The 18702-nt window shown below is 37.4% G+C and overlaps 1 protein-coding gene across 31 annotated transcripts in view; it reads right to left on the reverse strand.

Annotated features, from left to right (window-relative positions):
- Nucleotides 1–1791: 1791 nt before the first annotated feature.
- The window catches only part of LOC105493186 (bromodomain adjacent to zinc finger domain 2B), a 412599-nt gene continuing 395688 nt past the window's right edge, over nucleotides 1792–18702 (reverse strand). For 24 of the 31 annotated variants that reach the window (XM_071072832.1, XM_024796394.2, XM_011760666.3 and 21 more), the window contains 5 exons: nucleotides 11983–12248; nucleotides 11251–11394; nucleotides 6757–6901; nucleotides 5310–5372; nucleotides 1792–2051 (listed from right to left, as the gene is read on the reverse strand). In XM_071072832.1, coding sequence (XP_070928933.1) covers nucleotides 1959–2051; nucleotides 5310–5372; nucleotides 6757–6901; nucleotides 11251–11394; nucleotides 11983–12248 — 711 coding nt within the window. In that variant the 3' untranslated portion in view covers nucleotides 1792–1958. Of the gene's footprint in view, nucleotides 2052–5309; nucleotides 5373–5449; nucleotides 6902–11250; nucleotides 11395–11982; nucleotides 12249–18702 lie in introns of those variants that run through there. The other 7 variants (XM_024796398.2, XM_011760692.3, XM_024796399.2 and 4 more) reach the window with 3 other exon arrangements.

The following is an 18702-nucleotide window of genomic DNA, read 5'->3' on the forward strand; positions in this document are numbered from 1 at the left end:
AGCCAAGACAATCCTAAGCAAAAAGAACAAAGCTGGAGGCATCACACTACATGACTTCAAACTATACTATGAGGCTATGGTAACCAAAACAGCATGGTGCTGGTACAAAAACAGATATATAGAGCAATGGAACAGAACAGAGGCCTCAGAAATAATGCCACACATCTACAACCATCTGATCTTTGACAAACCTGACAAAAACAAGCAACAGGGAAAGGATTCCCTATTTAATAAATGGTGTTGGGAAAAGTGGCTAGCCATATGCAGAAAACTGAAACTGGGCCCCTTCCTTACAACTTATACAAAAATTAACTCAAGATGGATTAAAGACTTAAATGTAAGACCTAAAGCCATAAAAACCCTAGAACAAAACTTAGGCAATACCATTCAGGACATAGGCATGGGCAAAGACTTCACGACTAAAACACCAAAAGCAATGGCAACAAAAGACAAAATTGACAAATAGGACTTAATTAAACTAAAGAGCTTCTGCACAGCAAAAGAAACTATCATCAGAGTGAACAGGCAACCTCCATAATGGGAGAAGATTTTTGCAATCTAGCCGTCTGACACAGGGCTAGTATCCAGAATCTACAAAGAACTTAAACAAATTTACAAGAAAAAAACAAACAACCCCATCAAAAAGTGGGCAAAGGATATGAACAGACACTTCTCAAAATAAGCCATTTATGCAGCCAACAAACATATGAAAAAAAGCTCATCATCACGGGTCATTAGAGAAATGCAAATCAAAACCACAGTGAGATATCATTTCATGCCAGTTAGAATGGCGATCATTAAAAAGTCAGCAAACAGATGCTGGAGAGGATGTGGAGAAATAGGAATGCTTTTACACTGTTGGTGGGAGTGTAAATTAGTTCAATCACTGTAGACGACAGTGTGGCGATTCCTCAAGGATCTAGAACCAGGAATACCATTTGAACCAGCAATCCCATTACTGGGTATATACCCAAAGGATTATAAATCATTCTACTATAAAGACACTTGGACATGTATGTTTATTGCAGCACTGTTCACAATAGCAAAGACTTGGAATCAACTCATATGCCCATCAATGATAGACTGGATAAAGAAAATGTGGCACATAAACACCATGGAATACTATGCAGCCATAAAAAAGGATGAGTTCATGTCCTTTGCAGGGACATCAATGAAGCTGGAAATCATCATTCTCAGAAAACTAACACAGGAACAGAAAACCAAACACTGCATGTTCTCACTTGTAAATGGAAGTGGAACAATGAGAACACATGGACACAGGGAGGGGAGCATCACACACTGGTGCCTGTTGGGGTGGGGGACTAGGGGAGGGACAGCATTAGGAGGAATACCTAACGTAGGTGATGGTTCGATGGGTGCAGCAAACCACCATGGCACGTGAATACCTGTGTAACAAACCTGTACATTTTGCACTTGTATCTCAGAATTTAAAGTATAATAATAAGAAATGTTTAATACTTTTCAAAATTCAAAATCTATAATAAGTTGTTAGGAAAAAAGAGTCCAAATATTGAGCACTGGTTGGGCGGTAGGGAGAAAGAGCCCTCTTCTGTTGATGGTAGGAGGCTAAACTGGTACAGTCGTCTGGAGAGTAGCATGGCACTATGATGGCAAGTTCAGCAAGTACAGACCTAATAATCAGGGCATACTCCCCCGTGTAGATCCTAGAGAAGCTCTTACCTTAGGATATTAGTTATCTATTGCCAGATAACAAATTACTCAAAACGGAGTATTTAAACCAACAATAAACAAATTACTCAAAACGGAGTATTTAAACCAACAATAAACATTTATTATCTCATAGTTTCTGTGGGTCAAGAAGTCAGGAGTGGCTTAGCTGGGTAGTTCTGGCTCAGGGTTGCTTATGAAGTTTCAATTGAGATGTTGCCTGGGGCTCCGGTCATCTGAATGTATAACTTGGGCTGAAGGATCCACTTCTAAGATGCCTCAGTCACAGGGCTGGTAAGTTGGTGGTAGCTATTGGCTGCTCCATAGGGCTTGGCTGCTAGAGCATCCTCATAACATAGTGGCTGGTTTTGCCCAGAACAAGTAATCCAAGAGAACAAGTAATCCAAGAGAACAAGGCAGAAGCAACAGTGTTATTTTATGGCTTAGTCTGGGAATTCACAAGCTATCACTATGCCCTATTATGTTGTCACAAAGATTAACCCTGATACAATGTGGAAAGGGAGTATACATGGGCATGAATACTAGAAGGCACGGATCACTTGGGGATATTTTGGAAACTGGATTCCATATACAAGTCTATGTATTAAAAAAATCACTGCAGTATTATTTGCAGTGACAATGAGTTGCAGGCAACCTAGGTTTTTTGTTTCTAGAGAAACTTGTAAGTAAAATGTGGTGTATGCCTCTGATGGAATACCTTATAGCAATCAAAACCAATGAACTAGAGTTATACATTTTTTCAACTAAAAAGAAACAGAAACAGAATTTAAAAACAGTAAGATTTATAGCATAATGCAACCGATATGTCTAAAAACCACGGTGTACATATGTATTTTTCATATCATACAAAGAAACATAATGCTAAATAAATACATAAAGGGTCATCTGGAAAGGCGTATTTTAAGTAGTTGTATATGGGGGAAGTGGAGATGAACTGAAGAATAAAACAAAAAAAGTAACAAAGAGGGGCTTTGCAAGAATAATGTAAAGAGTGTGCCATGAATTGAAGAAAGGAACTAATTACCTCAATTGGTTGAGGTTTAAAAAATTCCTTTTTCTGGTAGAGTTGTAATGTGGCCAAAGCAAGTCTAAGAGATCTTGTTGAAGCAAGATTCCTAGAAGATAAGATTCTATTCATTTCCCTATTTTTTAAAGTCACATCCTTGTGAAAAGAAAATTTTAGTGGCTCGGCCGGGTGCAGTGGCTCACGCCTGTAATCCCAGCACTCTGGGAGGCCGACGCGGGCAGATCACGAGGTCAGCAGATCAAGACTACCCTGGCTAACATGGTGAAACCCCGTCTCTATTAAAAATACAAAAATTAGCCAGGCATAGTGGCGGACACCTGTAGTCCCAGGTACTCAGGAGGCTGAGGCAGGAGAATGGCATGAACGTAGGAGGCAGAGCTTGCAGTGAGCAGAGATTATGCCACTGTCCTCCAGCCTGGGTGACAGAGTGAGACTCCATCTCAAAAAAAAAAAAAAAAAAAAAAAAGAAAAGAAAAGAAAAGAAAATTTTAGTGGCTTATGTCTGTAATCCCAGCACTTTGGGAGGCTGAGGCAGGCAGATCATCTGAGGTCAGGAGTTTGAGAACAGCCTGGTCAATATGGTAAAACTCCCATCACTACTGAAAATACAGAAATTAGTCAGGTGTGGTGGCACATGCCTGTAGTCCCAGCTACTCAGGAAGCTGAGGCACAAGAATCACTTGAACCTGGGAGGTAGAAGCTGCAGTGAGCTATGATCACACCACTGCACTCCAGCCTGGGCAATCGAGCAAGACTGCATCTCAAAAATAAAATAAAATAAAATACCTCTTTTATTCTCCTTGTTGAAATAAAATTCTTTTAGCAAGACACAAACCTCTTTCATTTCTCAAATGGAGATATTTGAAATGCAAATAACCTTGAAAGAGGTAGCTCATAAATTAAATGTACAATTATGAATAAATGTCTTGACAGCAGATTTCCTTGTTGAGGAGTGTTTAACGGAAGAAAGCTAAAGGAACAGAATTTTGAATTTCCCTATAGACTATGGGGATTGAGGGGCTGGAAAAGAGAAGGAGCATGGAGGGTTACATTAAGGTACTACAGACAGATTAGATCCTTGATAATTCAGATTAAAACTGGTGCTTGTGAAAAATTTTATTTTAGAGTTGGAACAAGAAAAAGAACACCTTGCATTTATGGCTAATTTACTTCTTTTGAGTTTTAGGTGTATCTATAGACACATTTTCACCTGTTTAATTTTCACTGTGGTTAACAACTGATATATTAATTTACTGTCTACATACTGTTTCAAACTGATGATTATCTTCTGTGTTCAGCAGTAGTGGATTGTTTGGTTATCCTTGGTGGGTCACCACTTGAGTGATAATCTAAATCTAAACTTGAAAGTAGACCGGTTTGTAAATAATTCACAGTGCATGTTAGGACTAAAATGAAGAAGGGTCAGGTGAAAGCCTAAGTTATCTTAATGAAAATATGTTATATATACTGGCAATTATGTGACAGCAGAGAGTTAGGATAATTTTTTTTTAATTTGAGGAGAACAATGATATTGCTTTTATTGAGAATAAGCCCAACCTAGGGGCCTGGGAGTGCATGAGTCACTTACATAACAAGTGATCCACATATGTATTGTAACCACTGTCACCTACTGCAACCGCAGCCCTCGTGGGATCATGTCCACTCAGTGTTTAACAGCTACGTCTGCTGAGTAATAACAATGAAGACACCAGTCCAAAGTAGCCAGTGTTTACCAAGCCTTCCTTTTTTCCCTATTTTTAAAATTATCACTCTCAACAAATTTTGTGTGTGTGTTTAAGTACTTGCTTATTTATGAGCCCCTCAGGCACCAGACATGTTATTATCAAGCCCCTTACATACCATCTAATATAAATTAACATAAGCATATATAATCTCTAAGGTAAAAAAAAAATCATCATGAAGAATCCTCATGGAGCATCAGGCAGTTGTAGAAACATAAAAACCAGACACTGTTATTCACGGTGCTGCCTTCTTCCCTGCTCTACAAGGCATTTTTGCTTAAACATCAGCCTCTTTAAGACATCACTGCAATATCTGGTTAACAGAAACTGACATATTTACATAATAACAGCTGAGTTTCATGTAAGTCTTCACAAACAATCTAGAGATACTGAAAATACTCTGTGGCTTTGAAGCTTTGTGAAGTTAAAACTTTTTTCAAAACATTTCTATTCTCTCTTCATGATGAAAAGCAGTGGACATTATCTAAGGCCCACTTCAAGGGGCTATTAGCTCCATGAAGGCAGGGCCTGTCTTGTATGTCAATGATTCTCTGGAGTCTGGCGGCCCCTAGCAGGGCAGCAAACTATGTTTCTTGAATTCTTGGAGAAATACATGTCTTATTAGACTAATTTATATATCTGTTTTTCTTCTTGACAATTGAGTTGTCTGGCTACCCACAGAGGCATTTTTCAGACCAGAACAAGATCTAATGTATTCTAATATTTTCATCTTGAAAATGTGAAATAAGAAAGAAGACCAGGTCCAGAGAAGTTTACAGACCAGTGAGGCTTACAGGCTACAGAAGTTTGGCCACTTGACTTAAACTCACCCTCTTCCACCCAGCCCAGTGCTCTTTGAACCACACTCTACACACTGTTCTTCCTTTAGGTCTCTGTAAAAATCAAATTTAAATCAACTGGCTTTTTAAAAAAGAATGTATTTTCAGGTATATTAAGAAAAACTAAAAAATTAGTTTGTAAAAGTCTTTTATTGTATCCGTGCCATACATAGTGAAAAATAACACTCCTAAAAAAAAGAATGCTACCTTTTCCACAACATTTTATTTTAAATAAAACTTCAAGTACTCTTACATAGGTACAAAAAAAATTCTGATCTATTTGCCTCCAACAGGCCACCACAACACACAGTAGATAAAACACAGTGGTTACAAATGTCTTTTAAATTTATTTCTGAGGCAAGGCAAATGGGAGGGAAATGTTTCTATGAAAAAATACTGTGTGCGTAGGAAATTGTCACAATTTTATTCCACATGGATACAAATGATTATACTTTAATTTAGGCCCTGGTGGCTTAAAATTATATAACAAAATAGAAAAATGGAAAACTAATATCCCCTACACCCTGTTTCAAAGGCAGGCACTACCAAGATTAAGGAGACGCCACAGTGTTGGTAGAGGATAATGACTGTACAGACTGTATAGCTATCATTACCTTCAGATGAAAATAAAATGCTACAATCCTCTAAGGCATGAACAATAATGTCTGCAAACAATATATACACATAATACATATTTAAAACAAGACTTAATATAAACAAGAATGAACAGTATATACATGTCAATGTTTTCACTGTTTTGAAATACAATTTAACTACACAAGTGATGCAGCAACATATATATATAAATGTACTTGTAACTCTACAGTAAAGTTTCTTTTTGGTGCTCTTATAGCACATCAGTGTAAACAGTTTAACTTGGCTTTGTTTTATATTTTAAAACATTCCTTGTTGTATTTTCAAGATTTAAAGCAATTTTCTAGTTCTTCCTTTTCACAGAAAACGAAGATTCTGGATGTGGTTTAATCATAAATAATTCATAAAATTAAATACATTCACTAAAAAATAAACTACAAAGTAAAAAAATGAAAAATAGATATTTATTGAGAGGGAAAGGAGAACCATTTCCCACGTTAGAGCTCTGGTGTTGAGTATTCAGTGCGATTTGATATATTTTAATTGCTATTGCACTATAACACCCCTTCCTTTGAAAATTCTTTGGGTGTGCTTCCCTGTTCTACCTAAATTAGCTGATAAATCACACAAACCAATAACCGAGGGCCTTGGTTGTTGTAGGAGTGAAGCCTTTAAAAATGGTATCATTCTTCTGATACTTTTTTTTTTTATACTTATCTTAAGGAAAAAGAAAGTCATTATGTATGTGCCTTGCACGTTTATGTAAATACAGTTCACATTGCTGGTCTCATTTGTCCTTGTTTAAAAGGAAAAAAATAAAGAGATTATTATAACTTCAGCTCACTTTGAAAGTATCTGTCCACTTTTTTTCAAAATACTTCCTCATATTGTGGCCAGCTCTGCCTATATCAGAATCATCTTCATTAAATGTTTCACAGTTGTCAAAAACAAGCCTGACATCTAGAGCAAAGGTTTCAAGGTTTGGATACCTGAAAGAAAACACATAATTAGAGATTGCTTTCATAGAGTGGATTTGTTTTGTAAACAAATAAAGAGGTAATAAAGGGTAACAATGAAAGAAAGATGATTAGGATAACTGCATTTAAACTGATATATATGATACCCTTTTATAAATGGAACATTTAAAAATTTTTGTGTGTTCTGAAACATACTGGATTTAAAGAACAGGTTAAATGGAAAAATATATTTCTCCGAAGATCAAAACATATTTCAACAGGCATTTTCCCCATAACCCGTCTCCTGTTTGACCTGTATCACACAATTCTGTCACAGGACCTATCCCACTTGACTAGTTTATTAAGTTCTCTGACCAAATGTATCACTTGCGGGATCCTATTATCTGTATTTGAAAATGCTCAGCTGCAGTAGAAATCATGTCAATGCTCCCCATGCAACGATAAAAATTACACTTTTCCTGTAGCTTTTATATACACCCCAAGATATGGTGCTCTGTGTTAAGTCTTCCCCATTTCCCATTTCTCTTCTCTTCATATATGCTCTTCTGCCCAAGCATTAGAGTATGACGAACTCAAACAAGCAAAATAAGCATATGCTATGTCTCTACTAGAGGTAACATTACAAGGGTCTGTCTTTCAACAAGAAGTACTATGGCTTCTGTGCTTTTCTGGTGGGATAAGCTCAATTCTCTTTCTCTGTAGAAAAACAGAAAAAAGAAAGGTGGATGAATCTACGTAAGCTTATTAGTAAGAAGGGAATGGTCATTTCAAGCCAACTCAAGCCAATTCAACAAATTTTAAGACAGCTTTTAGAAATGCAAATTTTAAGTTAACTCTAACCTATGACAAGCTGGATACTAAAATAATGTAACCATTAAAAATATTCCATGAGTGTAAATCAGTACAACCACTATGAAGGATAGTTTGTAGGTTCCTCAAAAAACTAAAAACAGAGCTACCATGATATCCAGCAATCCCACTGCTGGATATATACCCAAAAGAAAGGAGATCAGTATACGAAAGAGATATTTGCACTCCTATGTTTGGTGCAGCACTGTTCACAACAGCCAAGATTTAGAAGCAATCTAAGTGTCCATCAAGGGATGAATGGATAAAGAAAATGTGATACTTAAACACAATGGAGCACCATTCAGTCATAAAAAAAAGAATGAGATTTTGTCATTTGAAACAACGTGGATCAAATTGGAGGTCATTATATTAAGTGAAATAAGCCAGGCACAGAAAGACAAACATCACGTGTTCTCACTTATTTGTGGGATCTAAAAATCAAAACAATTGAGCTCATGGAAACAGAGTACAAGGATAGTTACCAGAGGCTGGGAAGTGCAGTGGGGAGGTGGGGATAGTTACTGGGCACAAAAAAATAGAAGGAAAGAATAAGTAGGTGATAGCACAACAAGGAGACTATAGTCAATAATAGTTTAATTGTACACTTTAAAATAAGTAAGAGTAGAATTGGATTATTTGTAACACAAAGGATAAATACTTGAGGTGAGGAATACCCAATTTTCCATGATGTGATTATTACGCATTGCATGCCTGTATCTCGTGTATCTATAAATATACACCTACTGTGTAGCCACAAAAACTTAAATAAAAATTAAAAAAAGAGAAATGCCCTATGAGGCACTGACGCTGTGAGAACTTGTCGAAGTGGAATTCTATTTCTTTGGTGACATATCTTGTATGACCTTTCACTCCCTTCTTCTGTGTGATAATGAAAGGAATATTTCTCTATGTGTAATGTGCTCACAGAGTTAAGTCAGCCCTTAGGTAACCTCATCCATTTTCCTAGGAATTATTTGCTTATTATTATTGAGGTTAAGGAATTCACATAAAATAAACCATATGAAGGTGGATGATTCAGTGACATTTAAGTCACAACACTGTATTATCGTCACCTCTAAAACACTGTCATCACCCTGAAAGGAAACGCCATACTCATTGAACAGGTACTCCCCATTCCTCCCTCTTCCCAGCACCTGGCAACCACCAATCTTCTATCTGTCTCTATGGATTTATCTATTCTAGATACTTCATATAAATGGAATCATACAATATGTGTGGGAATAATTTTTATAAAATATTTTAAGTTAATTTGAGAACTACTTCTCTCTTTGTTCCTTACCCAAAGAAAAGGTTAATGATCAACATTAGGGAGAGTGGAATCCAGGAGAGAATTCTAGGTGAGATTCTAGGTGAAAAAAGCATACAACTCATATGTGTGTCCTTCCTTTATGGGATGGGGCAGCTGATGGAAATCAGAAAAATTCATTTAAGTAGGCCCCTCCCTCTATTCCAAAAATTTCTAGTTTAAAAATTTGAAACATGGTTTGTGAGTTTTGGTTCCAACTCATTAATTTCAGTTTAGTCAAACAACTCAAAGTGGAGAGTTCAAGGAGCTTGAATCTACTGAGTTTTGCTTCCCACACAGCTGGCATTACAAACAGGATTACACAGACTGTTTCCTTCTCTCTTCCTCTTCCCCAAAGGAGCTCTGATTTGGTAGCTTTTTTTTTTTTTTTTGAGACAGTCTCACTCTGTTGCCCAGGCTGGAGTGCAGTGACGTGGTCTCAGCTTACTCCAACCTCCACCTCCGGTTTCAAGTGATTCTCGTGCCTCATCCCTGAGTAGCTGGGACTACAAGCATACACCACCACGCCCAGCTAATTTTTGTACTTTTAGTACAGACGAGTTCACCATATTGGCCAGGCTGGTCTCAAACTCCTGACTTTAAGTGATCCATCTGCCTCCACCTCCCAAAGTGCTGGGATTAGAGGCATGAGCCACCTCGCCTGGCCCATATGATTTTGTAGCATTTTTTATATATATATATTTCTAAGCCTATTTGTTTTAACAATTTTGAGGTTTACGTTAATCTTTTATCTAGGAATTGGAAGATGATGGAAGTTAAAATCAAGAGTTAACTTAAATACTAGTAAAGTCTTCATGTGTAATTCTTTTTCTCGGCCATGTTAGTTACAAATTTCATTGTGCCATCCACCTAGACAACTGACTATTTTGATAGAACAAACAAAAGAGGCTGGGCATTGTGGCTCACGCCTGTAATCCCAGCACTCTGGGAGGTGGAGGTGGGTGGATCACCTGAGGTCAGGAGTTTGAGACCAGCCTGGCTAACATAGTGAAACCCCGTTTATACTAAAAATACAAAACATTAGCCAGGTGTGGTGGCGCGCACCTCTAATCCCAGCTACTTGGCAGGCTGAGGCAGGAGAATTGCTTGAACCCCGGGGGGGCGGAGGTTGCAGTGAGCCGAGATGCACCACTGCACTCCAGCTTGGACAAGAGTGAAACTCCGTCTTAAAAAAAAAAAAAAAAAAAAAGAACAAACAAAAGAACTAGTCCATATCTAGATAACAGTGTTTACATATTGGAACCAATAAGTACCAATCAATCATTTTAATGGTTTTAAATGCTTCCTGAATTTAGGCAGGTCCCTTCTGTAATTAAAAAATAATAAAACAAAACAGACATAAACCTTTAGACGACTGTTATTTCATCCTCCAAAGAAATAAATTAGTCATTTGGTCAACCTAGTAAATCACTTGATATATGTGAGGGACACAGATCATTATAAGTTCTATTTAACTCTTCTAAATTGAATATAAATCATAGAGTACAGTTATTTTCACCAAAAGAATGTATAGGAAGAACTAAATATATACTAGATAATAACAATGTAATTAAAATATATGTTGTATGAGTATCAGGAAAGCCTCCCAAAATAAGTAACTTTATTCCTGGAATAGGATTGCAAAGAGAATACGGTAGAGAAGAGCAAGTAATAGTTTTCTCTCCCACATTTAATAAATGGAATTTTGGTATTCTCCAATAACTCACATTAAAGCTCTTAATGTGTAAAGCTTCCAAAGATCTTCTATTTCTACATTGTAATAATCTAACAATATTTGAGTCAATTTTTGTTAAATCCACGTGACGTGTGGTCGATACTCCATGGATGCAGAATACAAATTCCGGCTTATATGTTACTTACTTTGGGAGGCTCTCCTAATACTTTTCCTTACCTTCAGCTTGGGTTGGTGGTGCTGTTTCAATGTCAAAAGCAGGTCTATTACACTGGTTTTTAATTTCTTAAATAATTTTAGTTGGTTTCTCTTCTACAGCATTCTACTCTAACCAAATACGCGCGTGTGCGCGTGTGTGCACCATACACACACACACACACACACACACACACCTGCCTCAAAGGCAGGGCCTAGATCTTGCTGTTGATTAAAATATCTTTGGCTCACGACAAATATGCCTAGCATATATCAGGTATTCAATAAATATTTAGTGAACTGAAATGATTTACTTACTGTCCACTACTTAGTTTCTCTCTAATTGTGGAAAAATCCATAGGCTTCTTAATAACTTTCTTATAACCAGGAACAAGTTTCAAGTTTACAGGAAGTAGAAAAGGCCATGCATCCTCATGAGTTTCCATTTCAGTCAGAATCATACTAAAGAAAATAATGATTGAAATCAGTATCCCTACTTTACAATTGTCTTATTTTTTAATTAAAAAAGCTTTCAGTTATTTTATATATATATGAGACAGGGTCTTGCTCTATTGCCCAGGCTGGAGTATAGTGGCACCATCTTAGCTCACTACAACCTCTGCCTCCCGGGTTCAAGTGATTCTCCTGCCTCAGCCTCTCGAGTAGCTGGGAATACGGGTGCATGCCACTACACCCAGTTAATTTTTGTATTTTTAGTAGAGACAGGGTTTTGCCATGTTGGCCAGGATGATCTTGAACTCCTGACCTCAGGTGACCTGCCTGTCTTGACATCTCAAAGTGCTGGGATTTCAGGCGTGAGCCAATGTGCCAGGCCCAGTTATAATCTTTCAAATAAAACTCAATGCAAATTAACATTAAAAGAAGATAAAGGAATACATTTACTATACTTACACATTTTCTTAACATTTATGCTTTACATTTTTTTATTTCCACAAATTGTCAGAAAGGAAGCTTTGATATGGTAAAAGGTTTCTAAACAAATAAAATGGGACATTAGAAATATACAGTGCATGAAAACGGAAATAATACCTGCAAAGAGCTAGGTCCTTGGAGTCATCTCTTTTCGGCTTCTTAACTGAAGTAAAACTTTCTTGTTTTGACAAGTTAATAGAAGTGTTTTCTTCCATTTTTCTTTTCTTGAGGTCTTTGTTTCCTCTTTTCAGTGAACTACTTGTAGATGCAGAGTCTTCATCTTCAGTGTCTCCTGTTAAAGTTACCTTCTTGCCTTTCTTTGACTCATTAGTCTTTTTTCCTTTGACATGAAGTTTTTTGATTTTTAGAGTTTGACCACTTGCCTTTAATTTAAAAAAAGTAAATGAGGTGTAAGAAAGTGACTGTCTACAGACCTTCTATTATTTTAAATTATGAAAAGTCTGACAGGACAAACAAGTAAAAAGAATAACTCGGATTTAGAATGTTGATAACTCTATTATTCTTAAGAACGTTCTGTGTATTTCTTCCCTTCATAATATAAGGATAAAATCTAATAAAAAATGAAAGGTCTATTCATCTTAAGAATTCTTAAAACTTGAAGATGTTGATCTCATGGTAATTCATCTACAGAGGGTGTCTGCAGTATTCTTTCAGTCTAGGTCACTACTTGAATGAGTTTAAAGATACAAAAGAATTAGGAACAAAGATGAATATAAATTAAAACACAGAGATTGTTAATAAGAAACTTGAAGAGGTAATAAAAAGCCAGGCCAAAAAATGAAAAAGAGCTAAGGAAGTGTCAAATAGAGAAGTCCAAGTGATCAAATCTACTAGAAATTGATTTTTTTTCCTGGATAAAAAATAAAAGGTATTTGCAATAAGAAGAGAGTTCCACAAACTTGTGGTTCCCAGGTGTGAACAAAGCAGTGGCGAAAGATGGGGTAAAAAGATGTCTGATTTTGAGAAAAACAACATAGAAAGAAAGACATAAAGGACATTATACTTGGAATCAAAGGATATGAATTCCAGCTACGGCTCTGCTACTAACTTTAAGCAAAAATACATGTGAGGCCCTGTTTTCTCATTTTAAAAATAAGGATGACTAGCCACATACTTGCTAGTCATTCTAGCTCTAGAATTACATGCAAAAAAGAAATCTCAACGTGGTCTTATGCAATATACCTACAAATTGCAGGCAGCACACTGCTGCAACAAGAAGGGTGCCCCACCCTGTATTCATAGAGAAAAAAAATATGCCTTTTGAGAGTTAAATGTTATAATAAATATAATAGATCATAAAAGAAAGGTAGGTAAAGTTCCGGCAATGTATGACTTTTATTTTTATTTTCCAAATATGTGGTTAACACCAAACACTTTTAGAAAACTGTTACCTTAACCAGATTGTTAAGAAATCCTAGACTTCAAAGTCACATAATCAGTGTAGCAATAATTTAAAGTTGGCTGTATTCTTTTTTTTTTTTTTTTGAGGCAGTCTCACTCTGTTGCCCAGGCTGGGAGTACAGTGGTACAATCATGGCTTACTGCAGCCTCAACCTCTGGGGCTCAAGAGATCCTCCCACGTCAGCCACCCAAGTAGCTGGGGCTACGAGTGTGTGCCACCATGCCTGGCTAATAAAGTTGGCTGTATTCTTAAAACTGGCTGAAAAACATTTCTTTGGAGTATTTCATAGCAGTTTCTTTGAGGATTTCATGACCCCTGCCAGTACATTACTTAAAAATGCTCTTAAGCAGTTAAAATTATTTGCTTCTTTATTGGCAGGTTAAAGTATAGTTAAGGAGATATTTTAATTGACTAAATAAGGCAAACCATAAATTCAATGCTTTCACCATATCATATCAAAGAATCACAATCCCTGTCATTAACTGAAATAATTAATATGTTTTATTCAGTCTCTTCTCCACTTATTTATATTCATTAAAATCTGATTATTTTGGGTTTTTATATTACACTTAGCTTTTAGCACTCTGAAATCATTAAAAAAGAGAGTACTTAATATAATGAAGAAAAAGTCCATTTAATGACAAATTAGATTAAATAGCTGTGTTACTTAAAACAGAAAAAATTTTATGAATAGTGGGCCAAAACATCTAGTTTCTACTTGAACTAAAATATTATTTGGGATAATTTTCTAACAAATTAATACTCACAATAAGAAAATATAAAATTGGGCCAGGCATGGTAGCTCATGCCCGTAATCCCAGCACTTTGGGAGGCCAAATGAGGGCAGATCACTTGAGGTCAGGAGTTTTAGACCAGCTTGGCCAACATGGTGAAACCCCGTCTCTAACAAAACTTCAAAATTTAGTCAGGTGTGGTGATGCACGCCTGTAATCCCAGCTACTCAGGAGGCTGAGGCACAAGAATCACTTGAACCCAGGAGGTGGAGGTTGCAGTGAGCTGAGATCACACCACTGCACTTCAGCCTGAGTGATGGAATGAGAGACTCTGTCTCAAAAAAAAAAGAAAGTATGAAATTGAAATCACAGAATAAAAAAACTTGTGATGTAAAAAAAAAAAAGACAAAAAAAATGATGTGTGTAAACTGATCTCATTAAATAGCGCAAATACACATACTTCAAAAGCAAACTTTCATCAAGTTACTCCATTACCTATTATTTTGCTCTTGGGCAGGGCATCCCCCCAATCCCCATCACCTTTTCTTGGCTACAGTACAAATTCAAAGAGGAACTTAGTGGGTCTTAAGCAACACTTACCAGATTTCATGAACAACAGCACATATCTTTCTTGTTTATATATTGATATAAGTCACAAACTGGTAGCTTGCAGGCTCCAAACAGGCCACAGAACGTATTTGGTTCATACAATGCTTGTAAAAATTCTGAATTTGTTTCCAATATTTAATATTTGGGAGGACATAAAAATCCATAGTCTCGACTTCCCTTGAAATATGAGTGGGTTCTGGAACATGGGGCCCACATTCCTACATGACAGCAATTCGGTGAAGTTGAGCTTTGACTGTTAAATTTAAATAGGGCCATGACTCCCCTCTTTGCCACAGCGCCCAAGAGGGGTCCAATGATCTCTTTCATGTCATTTACTTGGCTTTTGTAGGCACTGAAGTTTGAAATGTTTAATATGTGAGTTTGTGTGTGTATGTGTGTGTGTATCTAAGAGTGTGTACTAATACAATTGGACCTCCATATCTGCAGGTTCTACATCTATGGATTGAACCAGCTGCAAATCGAAAATATAAAACAAAGGTTGGGCGCAGTGGCTCATGCCTGTAATCCCAGTACTTTGGGAGGCCGAGGCAGGCAGATAACTTGAGGTTAGGAGTTCGAGACTGGCTTGGCCAACATGGCAAAACCCTGTCTCTACTAAAAATACAAAAGTTAACCAGGCGTTGTGGCACACGCCTGTAATCTCAGCTACTCAGGAGGCTGACACAGGAGAATCGCTTGAACCCGGGAGGCGGAGGTTGCAGCAGTGAGTCAAGATCATGCCACTGCACTCCAGCCCGGGCAACAGAGTGAGACTCTGTCTTAATAGAAAAAAAAAAAAGAAAATATAAAACAAAAAATCCAACCCCCTCATAACAAAACAATAAAAAATAATAAATAAAAAACAATATGGTATAATAACTATCTGCATAGCATTTATGTTTTATTAGGTATTATAAATAATCTAGAGATGACTTAAAGTATATGGGAGGATGTGTGTAGGTTGTATGCAAATAATATTCCATTTTATATAAGGAACTTGAGCATCTGTGGACTCTGGTATCCATGGTGGATCCTGGAGCTAATCCCTTGCAGATACTGAGGTATAGCTATCTTGTATATATATGCACACACACACAAACAAACACATACACATCTTTTCAATTCTGTGATCCTGTGATCACATATATACATACATACACACATACATAAACGCACAGTAAAAACAGTTAATCAGGATAATGTATGCAGAAAAACCCACTTGAGAGCAAGGTGTATGTATAGTATAAATATTTTTAAATAACTATGAATTAACTGGAAAGATACTTTAAAAACCTTAACTCTTCCTTATATATCAAAATCAATGTTTAGAGTTTTATTGTTGTGAGAAACATCTAGTTCACTACATTTAGAAAACAAAAAAAGCAGAAGTTTAGAAAGTTGTATTCACATAGAAAGGCTCAAATGAGATTACAGATCTTATGTCTCCAAGTCTACTCCTTGAATGGCAGATAGCTAGGATACTAATTTAAGAAAATTTATTGAAAACAAACATCCAACGACCTACCAGGTAATACTCCCAAGACCGAAAACATTTATCTGTTAGTAATTCATAGAGTGTTAGAGAAACTTTCTATAACTTAACAGTTATGAAGTTAAAAGGTAATTTTATGTACAATCAGTGAAGACTGCTGTTGTTATATTTAACTATGTATGACAAAAATGATCAAGTAATGAGAATAATCAAAATAATAAAAAAATGATTATTAGTGAATATGATGCCATGTAAGACCACTTGCTATCTTGTGAAATATAGTCTAAAATATAATAAAGTATTAAAATTAACATTTCACATAACTATAAAGTTATAAAAACTTTTACATATATGACCTTATTTGATCTTCACAAATCCCCACAAAGCAGATACCATCCCATTTTACAGATGATAACCTTGAGGCAAAGAAAGCACTCCAATGTTTACAGATCAGGGAGGTGGGGAAAAATCAGTGAAGGAGATTTGAGAAGAAGCAAAGACTGGAAAGAAAACCAGGTGAGTATGGTATGCTAGAAGTCAAGTGAAAATCAGTGTTTCAAGGAGGAGAAAGTGTTCAGCTCTACCAAATGTAATAGGTCAGATGACAGGCACTGATCACTGGAGTGGGAAATGTGAATGCTGTTTGTGGCCACGATAAGAGCACTTTTGGAGAAGCTGTGGAGGTGAAAATCTATAGTGAGCTCAAGAGTGAATCAGGGCCGAGTGTGCTGTCTCACACCTGTAATCCCAGACTTTGGAGGCTGCAGTGTGAGGATCAGCTGAGCCCAGGAGTTTGAAACCAGCCTAGGCACATAGTGAGAACCTATCTCTACAAAAAAAAAAAAAAAAAAAATAGCCAGGCGTAGTGGCACAGGCCTGTAGTCCCTGCTGCTTGGGAGGCTGAGGTGAGAGGATCACTTGAACCTGAGGGACTCCAGACTGCGATAAATCGTGATAGTGTCAATGCATTCCAGCCAAGGCAACAGATCAAGATTCTGTCTTAAACAAAGAATAAACCAGAGGAGAGATATTAGATAGAACCAGAACAAAACATTTTCCAAGTGTTTTTCTGTAAATGGAAGGAAAAAATGGAGGAACTGGATTAAGGGAGAAGTGAGGACAGAAGAGGGTTTTTGTTTAGTTTTCTTAAGATGGGAGAGATAGCAGCACATCAGTAGGCTAAAGAGAGGAACCCAGTGGAGAAGGAGAAATCGGTGATGCAGGAGAAGGGAGAACTGCTGGAATAACATTCCCAAGAGGGTAAGAAGGGATGGAATCTGAGGCACAAGTGGGAAAATTCGCTTAGTTAGGAGTTCATGGCAACAGCAGAGAAGGTAAGGTATGTGAGCCTGGAAGCAGAAGGACAGCAGATGTGGTGGCAAGATGAGATATTTTCTTCCGATGGCTTCCATTTTCTCAGCTGAATGACAATAAGCTGAGAATTAAGATGGAGGAGACAGAGCTAGAGATAAATTATTGACATCATTAAAGGCCCTCTAACACCTTGTTTATTTATTTATTTAGAGATGGAGTCTCACTCTGCAGCTCAGACTGGAGTGCAGTGGCATGACCTGGGTTCACTGCAACCTCCACCTCCGAGGTTCAAGCGATTCTCCTGCCTGAGCCTCCCAAGTAGTTGGGACTACAGGCATGTGCCACCACTAATTTTTGCCTGGCTAAAATTTTGTATTTTTAGTAGAGATGGGGTTTTGCCATGTTGGCCAGGCTGGCCTTGATCTCCTCTCAAATGATCTGCTCATCTCAGCCTCCCAAAGTGCTTGGATTACAGGCGTGAGCCAACATACCCGGGCCTTAATGCCTTGAATTTAAAGGCTGAGTATTGCACAGCTATATTCAGATACAAAGGTATAGGTTCTAGAGAAATCAGAGAGTTGTATTAACCAGAATAATGGTTTTTACCAAGGGCAGGCGCAGGCAAAGGACCTAATGGTGGAATCAATGATTGGGATGATAATGGGATAATGACATCTAAGACAGATTAGGAGGAAAGACAGGACATGAAATGGGAGAGCAACAGTGAAAAGTCTTAAGACAAACTGTAAGTCCTGGTGAGATCAAAGGATTGTTGGAGTTGAAGTGCTACAGGGAGTGAAGTAGAAGGGAAGAAAGGAGGTGGACAGATGGATGTTTGAAGTGAGTTTATGGAGAGGTAGTTAATAATTAGGTTAAAAGACTGTTAATAATTAGCTTACTGTTAATAATTAGGTTAAGAGTTTAAATATAGGAGAAAGTAACTGAGGTAGGGAATACCTAGAGTCTGCCTTCAAAACATAAACACCATAAAACTCTGCATTTTAATCTAGTAATTAAAAAGTTGTTTGGGCCGGGCACGGTGGCTCAAGCCTGTAATCCCAGCACTTTGGGAGGCCGAGACGGGCGGATCACGAGGTCAGGAGATCGAGACCATCCTGGCTAACACGGTGAAACCCCATCTCTACTAAAAAAATACAAAAAGCTAGCCGGGCGAGGTGGCGGGCGCCTGTAGTCCCAGCTACTCGGGAGGCTGAGGCAGGAGAATGGCGTGAACCCGGGAGGTGGAGCTTGCAGTGAGCTGAGAT

This window comes from Macaca nemestrina, chromosome 11 (genome assembly GCF_043159975.1).
Source record: "Macaca nemestrina isolate mMacNem1 chromosome 11, mMacNem.hap1, whole genome shotgun sequence".
Classification (NCBI taxonomy): Eukaryota; Metazoa; Chordata; class Mammalia; order Primates; family Cercopithecidae; genus Macaca; species Macaca nemestrina.